A 17,337-nucleotide genomic window follows, 5' to 3' on the forward strand; every position below is an offset into this window, starting at 1 on the left:
AAAATTATGCAGCTGCACAAGAATCTGAGCATCCCTAGTTAAAAAAAAAAAAAAAAAAAAAGGAAAAGAAAAAGAAAGCTGTACTTTATGTCTGTAGAAAACCTGTCCTTTCACCTTTATTTACTTTCTCTCCCCTTATATTTTCCCTATATGAACACATGCATTTACTCCGACTGCCTGGTAAACTGGGTTGGGGGTTTAATCCATCTGAAATATAATCTGGCAAATCATCCAGTGACCTCAGAGCAGTCACTGCTTAGAAGTTGTCCATAAAGCTGCGTCCTCAGTGGTCAGAGAACACATTAAAAGGACAACATTTATCTTTGCATCCATACAATTATCAAATGAATCTCATTACTCTTAGGGATTTTAACTTTTGTTATTCACATAGTTGCCATCTAATTGTGTTTTATAGCCACAGAGTTTTTGGAAACAAGCCCATACAATAATTTTCCTCCAAAACCCCTGCATACTCTGCATGCACTTTCTAAAGGGGAATTTTCACCTGTCTATTTAACTAGGGGAAAAACCCACCAGCAACAATTTAGTCTTCTTTTAGAAGGTTTCTGCTGTTATGTGCTGCTGTTCTTCTTTTCCCGATTAGCATGGATTTTTATTAAGAGATCCCAAAGAACATTTTCTGGTTTTCTGTGCACCCTTCAGTCCTAGTGAGGGCAAATGTGCTGTAAATAAATGGACTTGTTACATTCCTTGATGCTTTAAAGAGCATTCAGTAATACAAGCAAATATTGCAATAAAAATTCAAGAGTATTTTATGTCCTGATTGATATGAAACATTCATGAAATGTTCAATTGAATGTTCATTTATATTTGATTAGTCAAAAAAGCCATTATTATTTTAATTGTGCAATAATTAAAGGTAGTGGATATTTAATCCTGGTTACAAAGTCTTTCCAGTTTTACATGCCTACTTTTAAAGATACAAACTGTTACACAGATGGGAACAACAGTATTTGAAAAACCAGCATTTTGTGGAAAGAAAGGTTTTGAGAATTACGCACCTGTCAAGCATCCCCTGCCCTCCACCTGTTTTCTGTATGATCAAAGCCAGGACTGCGCAGCAGGGGCTTGAGGGCAGATTTGGGGAGAAATCATGGGGCTGAAGCAACAGCACAACTGGGAAGCCCTCTTGAATATAGGATATTGTTCTGCCCTAGCTGCTGCTGAAGCAGGATGAATAAAAATTGCATTTAAATATGTCTTCTTAATCAAGAAACAAAGTTGTATGAAAATAGATCTCCTAATGTGCCTAACATGATACGAGAGCAAAGAGTGTAGGCCCAAAGCTTCTTAAAAGAAAGAAGCTTGACACTAATATTTGCCTGAATCAATCTACTGACCTGCAAGAAGGTCATTTGATTTCACTTACACTTGGTTACCAAATACAGTTGTCAAGAGAAATCTCTTGTTTGAGAAAATGCTATTAGAAACTACAATGAAATGAATGCTCCAATTCTGCTTTTTGCTAAATCTTTAACAGAATCACAGAAGCAATCACGTCCAAATCTGCAGTAAAGATTCCCATATAATTAGGTTAGTCTCTGACCATTACCTGTCAAGTCACCAGCCTCCACTTCTGAAAGCTCTTTCCTGCCTTTTTTTTTTTTTTTTTCCTGGTCCTTCTTGTTTGCTCTTGTAAATAATCTGTAGCGTTTAGTTTTGTTACTAGTTTCATAGTGAAAGCCCAAGTGATTTCTTGGAACATAAGAGGAAAATGAACATACCTAATGGAGGAGAAATGGCCTGATACAAAATCATTTGAACAGCTTCTCTTGGTTTTCCATCAGTGTTGAGCACATCCAAGACAAATGCTGATGTTTGCGCTAACTGGTAGGCTTTTCCTTTCCCCTTTCCCTTCCTCTTTCCTTTTTTTGTCCTTTTTTTTCACTGTAATGCAATGCACTAAGGAGGAAGATTCAATCCATCATGGACTGCAGGGCTGGAGGCACTACTCACTGAAAAGCCTCATCACAGTTGCCAGCTCCACTGCCTTCACCACATGATCCCCTGAACACAAGTTTGGAAAAGGACAATGCTTGCAATATTTAAATGTCTGATGGGAATGAGTTGTTGGGCAAGTTGTCAGTGAGTGTGTATGCTTTCTGTCAGAAAACTCTGTTGTCAGTAGGAAGACATTTTGCATGACCATTAGATGTCTTGCAGGTCATCTCATAATGTCATGGTTGATTTTCTTACATTTCAGTGTTTGCATCTAGAATAGTAGGTTTCTTAGTATCACTTAGTACTTTCTTATTTCTTACAGATCTTGAAGGTCTAGAGTTCTTGATATGAAGAGTTATTTTTATTTTTTAGCATATGGGGAAGAGTCTGTGGGCCAGGCATCTGCACAATACGTTTGTAGGCAGTCATATGCTTTTAAGAGTCTGACCCAAAGTCTGTTAGGACTAATGGAAAGTCTCCATTAGGTTTTGAAAATCAGACTTTGTGGGGGGTCCCATGACTTCTGAATCAGACCATTGGCAACCTAATAAGAATTTTCCTCTCTATCTTCATAGAACCAAGCATTCTATTATCAAGGACTGTAGCCTTTTAATAGTTTTAATGTAAAAACACCAAGAACTGTTACATTTCTTTTTTTTTTTTTTTTTTTTTTTTTTGCACAATATATTTGTATTATTTAATTGCTTTAAATCAAAAGATTTTAAATTGATTGATATAATCATGTCTATACATTAGTGATCTTTCCACATCTTATCTTCATGAATATATATCCTGTATGTATGTGAAGGGATGTGATTGTGGGCTTGTGTGAATCCATCAAAAAGCCAAACAGTTCAAGATGGATTGAGGAAAGTTCTAACATTATACAAAAATGCAAACTATGAAATTAACATTGAAATATTATTAAAGACAAGTCATTTAGCATGAATTACTGTTCTAGGAAAATAATCAATACTACACGTCTGACCTAAGATTATGAAATTTGACAGTTTTCCAGGTCACTGATGTTTTTTTAAAAAAGTATCTCTATCACTTGCTCTCCATCACTTGCCTAGCTCAAGGATCTAGTGGGAAATTAAATTAATAATAAAATCCTGAGTTTCAAAGTATTCTTCTAGAGCTAGACACCCAGGTCCCATAGAAATTTAACTAGAGTTTAGGTATCCAACTAATTCAGCCACTTTAAGAAGTCTTATGTGAACATTTAGGGCATTCAAAATGGAGATCAGTGCACTAGAGTCACCTCCTCTCTTTTTGTTACAGTTGATTTTAGCATATACATTTAACTTTCTAATTTCTAATTTAAAAGGAAAGATTGGTTGAATGCACTCATTATTTCAGCTGACAAATAAAGGCCTGTTGTTCCATTACTATGCTTTCTGCATCGGTAATGTGCATGCTCAGCTCTTGGTTTTTAAAATAAACAAAACATATTAAAGATGCAAATAGAGTATTACATAAACATTTTTAAAAAAATATAATGTGGTAGTGCTAAAAAGAGAAAAATGCTATGACACAGAAAAATTCATTTTCTGTGGAAAAAAAAAGTAAGCTAAATAGCTGAACTATGAGCCACAGAAAGATGGATGCAGTACAAGCAGTTTAGAAAAGTTAATCTGACAGAAGGTCAGAAGAATACGTCTTGTAGTCTGCTAATTAGTATTTGGGTGCCAATTTTTCATTTTTGTTTTTGAGAACTGTCTTTGTACATTTTAAAAGCATTTAACAAATTATAACATGTACACTAGTGTAATTATTTAATATGTTTGTTAAAATGGTATTGCTGTTAAGGCATATTAGAAAGTTTGCTATCTTCCTGTGGTTGCAAAACGGACTGATAGGAAAACACTTCATAAAACTCCATGACCAGTAGCCACTGTTTCATGCCAGAGAGCTTTTTTCTAGCTTGAAGTCAGGCATTTTCTCTGTATACTAGAAATGTTTCTCAGCATCTTGTAGTTAATGTTTTTACTTATACATTGTTTACAGTACTTAATGATCTTAAAACCAAGAGAGCTAACAATGAAAGTCTTTCCAGTACTTAAAGGGAGCCTACAGGAAAGATGGGGAGGGACTCTTTATCAGGGAGTGCAGTGATAGGAAGAGGATTAATGGTTTTAAACTGAAAGAGGGTAGATTTAAATTAGATACAAGGAAGAAATTTTTTACTGTGAGGGTGGTGAGAGACTGAAACAGGTTGCCCAGAGAGGTTGTGGCTGCCCCCTCCCTGGAAGTGTTTAAGGCCATGTTGGACGGGGCTTTGAGCAACGTGGTCTAGTGGAAAGTGTCCCTGCCCATGGCAGGGGGGTTGGAACTAGATGATCTTTAATGTACCTTCCAAGCCAAACCATTCTATGATTCTTTGATTCTATAAAATCAAAGTGATAACAGAATACCTACAGATACCAAACATTCATGGTCTAATTCATTAACAATGAAATACCAACTACCTACTCTGTTGCAGTTCACTGTGATTTTGGTTGCAGGTTAGGAAAGGAGGGAGAGAAAATGACAAGGACATTTAATATATTACTTAGCATGCACGCAAACAAAAAAAAAAAAGAACTTAGAGATTCCAGGATCTTATTAGCCTATTGTAGAGAGATTACAGTTAATATATTTCAGGTTGAAGCCTATCTAAGCCAATTTAAAATGAATATTTCTGAACAGCTGGCTAATTCAGATGTTCATATTTCATACTTTGTGGATCATCTGAGAAATCTCAGTCTCTTGATAGAATGAATAAGTCCCTATAAGCTTCCTTCTTTAGTTCTTTGGCACAATAAAAGCTGTATCAGTAGGTAAGCATGTGATATATATATATTTCTTTGTGTTACCTTCATACAGTTCAGCCATGTGCCGTCCAGCCATAATCCTTTGCAGGGAGCAATTTGAGTAGTCCCATACATGCTGTCATGGTTGATCACATATTAAATTATTCTTGTGTTTGAGTATTTGCAGGATCAGATCTTCAGAAGAAGTCTGAGATTGAGGGGTGGGAACAAGTGGATATATGAAATACAAACAATTTTATAGGTATTATTGATTAGTTAGGTTTAACAATAGTTACATTATCACGGTGGGATCTATGGAAAGACCCTGTCCTACTGCATTAAGTAAGAGCCAGCTCTCTGTAGCAGCTGCAGGCTACAAAGGCTGTAAGATGAGAGAAACCCCAGAGAAGTGGAAATTCACTGGAGAAGGCCCTGAGGGAAAGTTACTGAGGAGGGTTGCTGTTGACTCTAGTGGAACTTGGATTTCATCAAAAATAATGCTTCTCCTCCAGACACACAGGAAGCCTGTGGAAGCCTGTGGTAAACTCAGGATCTGATATCTCATGAATCTTGTTCCAGCATCTTGCTTACATGTTTCTTGCTTATCATGTTTCATATTTATCCTTCCTGGAAGACAAATTAGAGCAATATGTAAGCAAAGCTGAGATGGAAAAGTAGTAGAAGGACAGGGAGAGAGAGGAGGATAAGCAGAAGGGAAGTGGCCCTTTACCTGTATGTAATGGATGATAGATACTAGACATCATGGGGGAGCTGGGCCTTTGAGAGATGTTTAGAGATGGAAAAGGTAATTTGAGGTGGTGGGGGGATTGGCTTAAAATGGATATTCCATGAACGATGGGCAAAACTAGATTTGTAAGGACACTAATATGCAGTATTAATGCGTTCTAAAATGAGAAGATAATCTCAGAGCCATATTTTTTGAAGAAGCTCAGTGTATGACAGATGCCATTTACTCAGGTTTTTCAGAAGAGGTTATCTTTATAAGAGAGGTGATGGGAAGGTATGGGGAGGCTGGCTGATCACACACTGCTCTTTACAGGTATTAGGTGCCTTGGGTACTGAAAGTAACTTGTCTGGGCACATGTGTCTGAGCACTATGATACTGCTGACGGTATCCAACCCAGCTTGTTCAGAGCAACTGAAGGTTGTGAAATGCCAACATTTACCTAGTGTCCAGATTTTTAGCAGCAGTCATCAGCTAGAGCTTTTATTATACTTGAATAGCATTGTTGTCTGCCAGAATGATATGTATCCTATATAAAGATATCAGATTTCCTATAAAAGGTTTATTTTTTATTAGAAGAACTAATAAGTTAAAAGAGTAATTTTAGACTACTTCTGACTTTCAAACTGTAAGGATTTCATTCATGAAAATCCTGATTTTTGTTTGATACTGTCTTTGTCTTTCTAATTATTTCCAAAGCTTTTTCTGTGTCTGTGATATCAAACACTTTGTGAGAAGGGAAATATCTAGGCTCCACATGCTGTAGGTTCTTGACCCATTTGCTTTTATGTCCTGAAAGTGAGTGTTTTATCAGTGGAAGACAGATACAAAATTCAGCTATTGATGGATTAGGAAACCCAACCGGTTCTACTTAAGTATGTGGAACATTCGCCCCTGGCTTTTCTGAGAGGCAGGAGTGAGACATGTTTTATTCTTACCTAATCCTTTCATAGCTTTTAGGTAAAAATACTTTTTATGCAAATTACAAAACAAGATATTTTACTTCTAAGAGAACTTCCTATTGAATTAGAAAGCTGTGACTGACTTTCCTATTTTCTGATTGTGAGTGGGATAACTCACCATTGTGCCAACTCAAATAACCAAACAGTTACTGAGCATACTTTTAGGAAACAAAGTTTTTTTCCAGCCAGATCCAATAATGAATGCTCTGATTTATTTTAGTGTATAAACAACACCCCAGTTATGGATCGTATTTTCTTTTTCTGACACATTTTCCAAGCAACTAGCCTGTGCTTTCTGTGTTCACTATGTAGCAGCATGACATTGAATCAGAAAGTGAATCTGTTCTTAAGAAGATATTGCAGCCTGTTCAGTTTTGTTCTGAACCTACCAAGATTTGCTTGTTGTTCTCACAGTCCTTGAATGTGGATTGTCTTAATTTTTTCTTCTTTTTCTTTAACCTACTGATAAACTAAGAGCTTGTCTATGCTGGAAAGCTGCATTGCTTTATGTTCTTTGGCACAGCTAATACAGTCCACTTCTCCCTTGTGGGCATTATAGGTGGATCTGGGAGCACTAGCAGTAGACATTACTCAATTTTCATTTCCTTAGTAGTTAGCCAAACTTTTAATGTTTGGGCTAAGATTTTCCATGCCAAGTATTTGCCTTAGGCTAATTTATTTTTATGTAGTTTTTTGTAATGCCAGATAAAAGAGTTTAGCTGTTTCCAACAATGATAAGAAAAACATCTTAGGGTTTTTTTAATGTTAAAAATGATGGCAAGTTTCTTTAGAAAGGCTCTGGTGTTATCACAGTTTGGAATGAGGACTTGCATGCAGGCAAGACACTGCCTTTGGGTCAGAGGCAGTTACACCTTTTGCCACTCATGGAATAGTCCCATGATGGGTCAAGTCAGAAGCCTGTTAAGCACTGCAGTTTGAAAACCATCTTTTACATTTTAATTGCTAAAGATTTTACCTGTACCAAGTATGTCTTGAATTGAGACCGAGCAGGTCTTTCTGCTGGAATCACAACCCCAAGCCATGGTGGGAAGTACTGCATCCAGGCAAGTGCACTGGCACAGAGGCCGGGCAACAGCATCTCGTCTGCTCTCCGTGACTGTCTCTGAGCTGGGGTGGAGATGGGCACTGTGGCTCACTTCAGGCTCCTCCTGGTCTCTCCATTGTCCAGACCGGGGGTCTGGGTCATCCGTGATCTTTGTGACAAGTTTCTGTCCCACAAAAAGCAGGCTATGGGGTGGGGAGAGGTGGATGTCAGGTGATGGGTGTCTGGATTTTACTTTGATATACAGTTGGAACATAACAGTGGGACTGGGACATGATTTCACCACTCTCAGGACCTAAACATCTTGCCAGACATGGCTGGTGAGCTGATGTAGCTGGTGACCTCAATTGGCTAGTGACCACATGTCTCTGGAACTGCTGGCTTTTGCATTTTTTTGTCATAATGACAAAGCATGTAGCGTGGAATAGGAAGAAGCCTGGTTTGAATGCAGATGGGACAAGACTGTAATTTCCAAGAGAGACAGATCTATATGAGAAGCCTGGGTGTGAAGAATTGAAATAAAATAGAGTCAGTTAAGGCTGGGAGGTTATAAGGGAGAACAGCAGAAGATGGAGTGGAGAGTTGATGGGAGGGAACAGGACTGTCAAGTGGGAACCATTAGGATGGGGGAAAACTTGATGACAGTACATTTGAGTTTGCTGATTGAAAGACTTTTAAACAGAACTAAATTATGAATGTAGCGTATATTCTTGTTCAATATCAGGAAATTCATAAGAGAGCAAGTATGAGGGAAGGGATCTGGGGTGAGTAGTGAGGATGAAGAGAGGTCTTATGTATGTCTGAACTGCAGGAGAGGTCTCAGTCAGAGTTTGCAAGTGCTTAGATACCACGTAATTTGCAAGGATTGAGTCCCTGAGGACTAGAGTCTCTGTTGTGCACAAACTGATTGAACCTTTTCTTGCAGTGAGGGAGTTCTTGACTGATGTCTTTTTTACAAGTTTACTGTTGTTTAACAGAGATGAGAATTATCTCCCTTGGTGGGGACGTGATTGGAACCTCTCTCTTCTATTTAGCCAGTGACTTCAATGTAACTTGTAGAAATTAATTCTCATCTACCCCTGTGTCATAACTGGTTGATACTGAAGAGGGGATGGGGAAGCTGGTGGAAGTCTCAGAGCCACAGATTGTGGTCCCCTGAGAAAACCAGCCTCAGGAGCAATGGAAGGGTGAGCCAGGCATGTGACTAGCAGATGCCTGCAGGATGCAGAGTGAGATCTATGAGATTCAGACACAAAGGAGCTAGAGCGGCTGGGTAAGAAAATTAGGGAGAGCAAACTTACCATTTGCAGGGAAGTGAGAGGCAGATGAAGCTGATATGCGTGTCTGGGGCTGATCCTCTCCCCTCCTTCCTGCACACATGCTGTTCCTTTTTATGATCAGCATCGGGTCACCGGGTTCTGGGCATAAGGGAGGGAGGGGAGCGCAGCCCAGACCTTAGGCTGGGAAGCAGCACACCGACCTTGGCTTCGTCAGTGCTGTGCATTTTGGCTGGGACAGGGAGTTGGGGAAGTTGTCAGGAAGCCAGCATGCAGAAACATCAATGGGCAGTGCAGAGCCTCTTGCAAGGGAGCGGGAGGTGGGAGACAGTGGGAACTTGCTTAGCCTTGCAGAGGCTCAGGCACACTCCTGTGGAGGAGTTGTTCTGGGAAGAGGCAGGAGAGACTGAACCCTCTGGCGATGGTTCTCCTCTGCAGCCCAAGACTGGGTCCCAGTGCTGCCCTGCTCTTTATCAAACCTATTTTCATGGTGGCTGGTCGCCTCCAGGGAAGGTACATGCACAGGGCACTGTCCCACCACTGATGCCAGACAGGCTCACAGCAGATGTCCTGGCATCTCCGCAAGGGTCAAATGCATTGGTGTGGACTCTAAGTGTCATCTAGGTGTCATCGTTTTGCCATGGGGCAAAATTCCTTGCTTTGCTTCAGTTCCCTCCTAGTTTGCTTTAGAAAACTGCATATACATATATAAAGAGCTCCAGAAGATACTAAGAAGTGCAAGGGTCTGAACTCCCTCTGGGGAGACAGGAAATAGCACCATAGCATTGGAGAGCTGTACCAAGCTTCATTTGTATTTTTGTGATTTTCTTCTTAACTGTTTGGATTTTTGCCTTTTCAGCTTTCATATACTGTTAATCTGGCTTCTGTATGTGGTCCTGTCTAGACTCCAAACACTTTTCTGGGCTCTGGTTTACAGATGTAGCTTAGCAAGCAGTGTGTTGCAGAAGTGCTGTAAATTCACCTTTCTGCAGCCCAGACGAGGCACACCTGTCAAAAGCAGTTATGTGGGTACAGTTGTGTCTTCAGTAGGCACTTCTGGGGGTAATTCTAATAAGGCATTGCACCTTCTCATTGATCACTAGCCAGGAGAGATCCACAGGACAGGCATATTCTGGGACAGCATAGCCCAACTGAACGAAGTGGAGCAAGCAATTTAGTGTAGGTGGCCTAGCCAGGAAATGCTGCTATACGGTTATTGAGATGTTCACTCCATTATAGCTGTCCCTATTCAGGAGACAAGTGGGCTGTACTATTTTATACATAGATAGATCCACCCATAGATCTTTTGGTGTATGAATGTGCAGATCAGAGCAGTTTTGACACTGTTAAGTGAGGTAGGTTGCCTCATGTGGCTGCACTTACAGGATGGAAAATGCTGCTAAATCAATCAGCTACACCAGTACAAAGCCTGTATGGAGAAAAGGCTTTGTGCTTTTACTCAGAGTTGCTGTCTCTATTAATTTTTCCCCTTGGGAACTTTTTTTTTGGTACATTATGTATCTCTTCCTTGTAAATAGCAAGAATTGGGTAAATGTGGTTATATAGGTTCACCTCCTGCTGTGAAGGTGTTATATGTAAGTGTATACAGCTGTCTTCTTGTGTTGTCTGCCCAGCCTTTGGGTTGCTGGGGATAAAAGGACTTTCATGTGGGGGCACTGCATCCAAACTCTCTTCCATGAGCCTGGCTGGGAAGGAAGACATTTTATTTGCCATGTGAAAAAGAGATTTTAAATCTTTCTTTTGTAGTGAGTTTGAGAGAACTACCTTTGAAAACCTCCAAGTAGCTCACTGAAAATAAATCTAGATGAGTGAAATACTTGTATTTTTAAAGCTCTTAAAAACATATTTTATAATGGAGCTGGAGGATGTCTTTGCAGTGGGAGGTACAAGAATTACAGCAATGTTTACCATCATCTGCAGTACAGGCGGGCATGGTACAAATTCTCCAATATAATCCAATAAAAATACGGTATGCCTGGCCTGTAATATTTACAACTGTCATAAACTTTTGGTTATGCTGTGTGCTGTATCAGATCCATTATGCTCTTAAAATCACATAAGACAATTAATTGAAGGATCCCAAACCAAGAGTTTCTTTAGAAACTTCACAGAAAGTAATGATAAATGACTTTGCAAAGACACTTCTCTTGAGGTGTATTCATTCTTTGAGAGAAAAATATGACTATTACCTAGTCATAAAAGTAAAAAAGGATAGATTTTTTTCTATTCATTATAGATAATTAAAATGTGTATAATTTGAACATATTACAATAAATGCATAACTGCAGCACATTAGAATGTATTCCTATATCTATAAGAACAGTTGTTAAGCATAGTTATGCAGCAAAATATTTTTCTTATTCTAATTTATTTCTACTCTTGCAAAATCCCACATCGATTTGTCATTTAGGCAGTTTTCTGCATGCATACTGTCAGTCTTTTGCCTGAAGATTTCAATAACAGCTAATCAATTACAAAGTAAAATCTCATGTTCAGCTTAGTTATGAATTCATTTCCTAAAGCAATTGTGACCTTTGATGTCCTAAAGTGACATTTAAAAAAATAAATCTTCTAGAAACAATCCAGCTAAATCAGAGGGGAAAATGTATAAGAAAGTTGTATCAGAACCGAGGCATTTGACATTAATGGTCTATGTGCTGCCACTTCAAACTTCACATGCACTCCAAAAAACTGAGAACTGACTATTGATAATTAAAATCAGAAAGGTACTGGGTTGTATGGATTCCATACCAGACGAATAAGCAAAATCATTCTTAGATTACAGTTAAAAAGTAAAAAAAAAAAAAAGGCATTTTTTAATGGTTCAGATAGTATTGGATTAATTGAAAGAATTAAAAATAGAAGCAGCTTTCATTCTTTGAGTTACCATTTGGGGCCCTTGAGTAAAGCTGATGATGTTTCTGGACAAAAGAAAATCAATAGCATGCTACTTTTAGTATCTACTGAATGTTAGGTAGTTAATAATTTAAAAAAGAGAGCTTGCTGCTACACTTACAAGGTTTTCCCTTTTGTCAGAGAAGCAGCCAGGTACAGTTGCCTGTTGAGTACTTCTTTGTATGCTCTCTCTCAGTGAATTAAAATGGCTTCTCCTCAAATAAGAGAAACTGCCCTCAAATTGCAGGGCAAGATTTTTTGATACCCTTGATATGAACCACCTCAAAGATGAGAGCCTTTTAAAAAAAAGTCTTTTAAAGGTGTTTTGGATTCATATTATTTGACCAGCTCTTGAAGACAAAAAGGAAATTATAGTAGCAACAAATGCAAGCAGAGGTGATTGTGCCTGCTCAAGGACTTGACCACAATTTCTACTCAGAGGAAGCTCCTGAAGAATGAACAAAATAATTTTCGGGAACGTGTATCTTAACAGTTGTGCACTGCATGAGTGAAAACTTTTCCCATCTCCTGACCTGAGCTCAGATCTGGTTTTTGCTTCCAGGATGTGCAGCACTGATGGTGGAGACTAATTGGGGTGAAGGGCAAAGCCTCTATGTGCTTTTTAAATCCCGCGCCTCTCCAGAGGTCGAGGGGGCAGTTGCTGTAGCACAGGCATCCTCCGGGCTGATGTGAGCAGTGACAGCCTCCCCGGGTTTGCCTGCTGGTTGTGATGCAAAGCTGAATGGCTGTAGCAGCCATCTACAGCACTCTTCTCCAGACATTCCTCCATCCCTCTGTCTGACTCAGCCAACAGAAGTGTGTGTGTGCATGGAGGGGGCCTATAGTGAGCTCTGCAGCAGCCCCGGCAGATGTAGAAGCAGCACTTGCGGTTCACATCAGCTTTGCCCTGGCAAGGCTGTTTTGTGTTGGCTGCCTTTTCTTGGGCTTCCATTTTACCAGTGTTGCTGCAAACAGACCTCTGGCAAACTGCTTCTTTCTGTCTTTTCCAAGTGTCAGAGCATTGGAGGGCAGGATGGGCCTCAGAGAGATGCAGATCATTTCCTTGTACCAGCCTCGGTGCTCAGAGGTGCAGTAATGTTCCCATCTGCCCTCCAACAGCTCATGCTAAGCTCTGTCTCTGCTAAAACTTGCACTGTAGCAGGCTGAGACTTGGTCTGGGAGACTGGGATTTGTTGCCCTTTCTGCCCTTTCCTTCTTTCCAGAAAACAAGAAAAAGTTGCAGCAGGGCTTGTCTCACATTTATGTCTCTCCATAACCTTCACGCCAGTGCTCAGTCCCGGCCACTGTTCTGGATGTCATTATATGCCACACATGCAGATTACAGAGGAAATGGCAGTCTGTTTCCAACTCTGTGAGCAGTTACACCGTGCGTTAGAGTAAGTGCTGCTGAGGAAGGAGAATACAACAGGACACCTGACCAGACACCCTCTAATTTGTGTCTTCCCCTTGTTAAAGTTGAGATTTGACATGCAGAGAAACCACACCTGGCAGCTGGGTTTTCCTGTCATTCTGAGGTATCTAGGAAAGTGGCTGTAATGACACAGAGAGATACCAATCAGAGCTTTTGTAGAACACCATCATGTAATTTGCATTGTGTTTCTTTCATCATACCATCAGCCACCATCACTCATGTTCAGTCTTAAATTCTCCGTATGCAGGTATGCTGTGTTACACCCAAATCTTTTGTTCGCTCTGTTTCTTCTCCTCATGCTGCTTCTCCAATTGCTCCATGAAGCAGTAGGCAGCCACAGGTGAATTGCTAAGGGTGTTGGCCATGCTAAAAAGATCCTGAAAATATCTCTTCAGCCCAAGCAGCAGTAACGTATCAGGACTGTCAGGTGACAGAACACCCCAAAGAAGGAGTAGTGTAGATGCACAGCACGTGCAATTTAAAATGGTCATTTAATATGCCATCATTAGGCTGACATCAAGAAGTGGAATGTTAAAGGCTTTTTAATGGACACATGAAGTAGCATGAGGATTAAGCTGACACTGTCTCATGTCTGTGAGTAGAGGTGGCCTTTCTGCTGTTTCATATTCATGTGTTTTAGAGAGAAGACAAATGGCCTACAACATTATTCTCCATGAGCCACCTCCATCTACATTTAAATTACAAAGGTCAGGTCCACTTGTACGATAATTAAATTTTAATAAAATAAGAATAATTTATAACATTCAAGTCCGCATTATAATTGAGCAGGATAGCTATCCTCCACACAGCCTCAGTACACGGTATAATTTATGCATGAGCTCAGGATTCTCTGCAAGATGCTGAAATCAACATTTCATGTTAGGGATGTGGATACTTATTTTAGGCACCAAGTTTGAAACTTGTGGTTTGTAGAAATATATGCAAAAATATTGCCAAAATAAGCATTCAAAAACTCATTTCAGTATGCAGCTGCTTGTAAGCACAGTAATTAAGATATACTGGGCAAATATACTACATCTTTTCTCACCCACACCAGTGAGATAGAAGTTGCAGAATTCAGATGAAGACTCAACAGATCTTTAAACTCCAGCCAGACTCAGCAGAAAGCCGTCTGGGAGAGCAGGTCTGCTGCTTAGCCTGGTCTTGTCTCCACTGCTCTGAGCTCTTTGATGGAGGGAATGCTGTTGGGATCTCCCAGCTTCCACCTATTGTAGATGGATTATGGTTGTGGATCTGCAGCATTGCATTCTGTCACACCAGCAATGGATTAACTCAACTTTTAATGTCTTCAAAACACTTTTCACAAATGAATACATTTATCCTCACAATCCCGCAAGGAGGGAGGGAGGGAGAGAGTCAGTCTACCTGTTTTCTGGATAAAGGAACTAAAGTAGGGGTTTTGACATTTTTCTTGGCAGGAATCAATCAGTGTCGGCTTTACACTTTACATGCCATCACCACTTACTCATTGCTTTAAATGCCATGTTTACAGTCTGCAGCAGAAGACCCATGCTCCTTCTAGTTTGCTGCTTCTCTGAAACAAATCAATAGGTTTTACCTCTACTTTCTCCTCCAGCTGGGGTGATGCTGGTCCCTGAAAGGAAGACAGAGGATGGGTTTGAGGAGCACTTTGGCTTGAACTACTTGGGACACTTCCTGTTGACTAACCTCCTCTTGGATACGCTGAAGCAATCAGGAACGCACAGTCACAATGCTAGGATCATCACTGTCTCATCAGCCACCCATTATGTAGCCAAATTGCACTTGAACGACTTACAAAGCAGGTACCGATCAATTTTTGGTATTCATTGATCTGTAGTAAGGGTGGGCAGATTAAACGCCAACAGAATTGTTACTGAAATACTGAATGGGGGGGGCGGGGGGGGGGAGTTATTGCCCTTTTTTTTTTTTTAAATTAATGGTGATTCTCAAGCCATTGCTTAATATCTTTCAGGCTTGAACAAAGCTTGCAGCCTTCAGTCAAAGATACAAATAATTTATAAGCTTGTGAACTCTTATACTGAACCTTGAAAGACTTGCTTTCCTTTCTGATTCTTTATACTGCAGTGATGGTTGTGGTGCAGAGCCTGGGCTCGTCACTGCCTAATCAGGGAGACTCTCAATGAGTGGGATGTTTTAGAATGGCTTGGGTGAATGCTAATAGACTTTGTCCTCAAGTGAATGCATACGTAGAGGCCCTGATCCTGCCCTCAGATGGGCTCAGACAGATGCCTGTGGCTGCTAGCTCCCTGCCCATTAAGCATGGGGCTTCTGGCTTGGCTCTGGGGGGGGGCAGCTAACCCCACCTGCCCAGCTGCCTTGCAGCTTCACCTGGCCCACATGCTGCCTGCTGCCTGCTGCTCCTTCCTCCCTGGCATCTCTGCCCTGCAGCACACTGTTCTTATCCTCCCTTCCCTCTGCCTCTGGCCTCCACCTTGTCCTGCACCACTCCTGATTCCTGGTCCCCCACCTTGGCCTCCCTCACAGCCCTTCTCCAGCTTCCACCTCCTGCCTCCCATCCCCGGGCTGTGCCATCCCTCCCAGCCTTGTGGTGCTTGCCCTCTCACACATCAGCCCGGTGATTCACAGCAAATGCCGAAGCCCCGGCTCTTGTCTGTGTCACTCCCTGCGCTTCCCTGAGTGTTTCCTGAGATCCAAGTGTGCCGCTGTCCTGGGTTTTTTAACCCAGTAAGATGGGTTAAAATGCATGGCTGTCTTCTGTCCGAGTACGTTCATTTAAGAAAACTGTGGGTGAAATGTCTATGGGATACTTCTAACATTAGGAAGATATCAAATGATGCAGTAAATGTCTCTGGTGTCATACAGGAACCACGTAGAGTTGTTTAGTTAATTGAGGAATGGGCAGGATAACTGAGATGATAGATAAATTTCAAAATTTTCCCATACTGCCACATGTAGCAATTACATGCTTACTGATGGGCTCAAACAGAGCCTGTGTTCTGATGGGCGCCAGAGCATCTCTGTGTGCACGGAGCCAGTCTGAGTTTTGCATCATTTCCATCAAGAAATTCTGTCTCTGTCCTTTGACAGGGACTTCAGCACATGTTCAGAGGCACCTGGCCTGAGGGTTCATTTTGGATCAAAGACTGAAATTAGAAGTCTGGGCTGTTTCCACTGCAGACATTTTACATGTGAATGCTGCATTAAGCATGTCAAACTTTCTGTTTGACTTCTGATTGCATACTATGGCATCAGTTTTACTACAGGCACATTGTTTCAATTCTGCAGGGTAGTCACAGTTTAATCTCTTGCTTGTAAAACAACCACAGGAAATTACCCTTACTCTTCACTTGATGTATGTATTTGTTGCTTCTGATGGGCATGTGCTGGATGGCACCACACAAGGGGGCTAAGGTGAGTGTAATTAGTATTTCTTTGGGATAAAGTGCAGAATGCAAAATTAAATGTGGCTGTTCTGTGTCCCTAGATAACAGTAGTTCTCTTGATTATAGCAAAGCCTTGTACTGTGCCTCTTTAATTTAGGATCATCCTTACCTGTGATTCATCATTATTAACTCATATTTTAATGGAACCAGAAATATTTCAGTTAGGAAATTTATGGTTGAGCATGAACATGACCAATCTGATGTAAAAAATAATAATATACCAGTAAGATTTACCTGAAGCTTTTGTGCCAAACCCTGCCCTTTACATTTCAATTTTATTGGTGTAAGGAGAGCCATAAAGGACAACAGAGTCTGGCTGATTTTGCCTACTCTTTCCCACATGGATGCTCTGAATCACTCGGCGGCAGCAGTGGTGCCTGCTTTCTGAGCACACAGGCACAGCAGTGGGACCCAGAGCGGGCTGTGGATTCAGCTCAAAACCTTTTCTTTGTTCAGGTGCCGATAAGCTCCAACTCGGGCAAACAGTTATCGCATAAACAGTGCTCCTAAAAACAGTGAGATCACTTGTGTGTTCAAGTGTGTTCCTAGTGTGAGCAGGTGGTTTAGCAACCCTGGAGGACTGTTGCGGGGTACCATACAAAGGCATTGCCTACACCACAGGGCCTCAGAGACACCTTGTGTTTCAGAGCAGTGTTTAAGAGCTTTAATGGATGCAGTAAAGACAGCCATGGTAAGCACTGTGGCATGATAGTGTTCCATGAATTGCCACATTTTCCCGGTGATGCCATCCCTCATT

General features: G+C 40.8%; 1 protein-coding gene across 5 annotated transcripts in view; it reads left to right on the forward strand.

The window, feature by feature from the left end:
* DHRSX (dehydrogenase/reductase X-linked) overlaps positions 1–17,337 on the forward strand; it is a 182,115-nt gene that overhangs the window by 117,901 nt on the left and 46,877 nt on the right. For all 5 annotated transcript variants that reach the window (XM_074858905.1, XM_074858908.1, XM_074858909.1 and 2 more), the window contains one exon: positions 14,750–14,957. In XM_074858905.1, the coding sequence (XP_074715006.1) occupies positions 14,750–14,957 (208 nt within the window). The remainder of the gene's footprint in view (positions 1–14,749; positions 14,958–17,337) is intronic.

This window comes from Strix uralensis, chromosome 2 (assembly GCF_047716275.1).
Source record: "Strix uralensis isolate ZFMK-TIS-50842 chromosome 2, bStrUra1, whole genome shotgun sequence".
Taxonomy (NCBI): Eukaryota; Metazoa; Chordata; class Aves; order Strigiformes; family Strigidae; genus Strix; species Strix uralensis.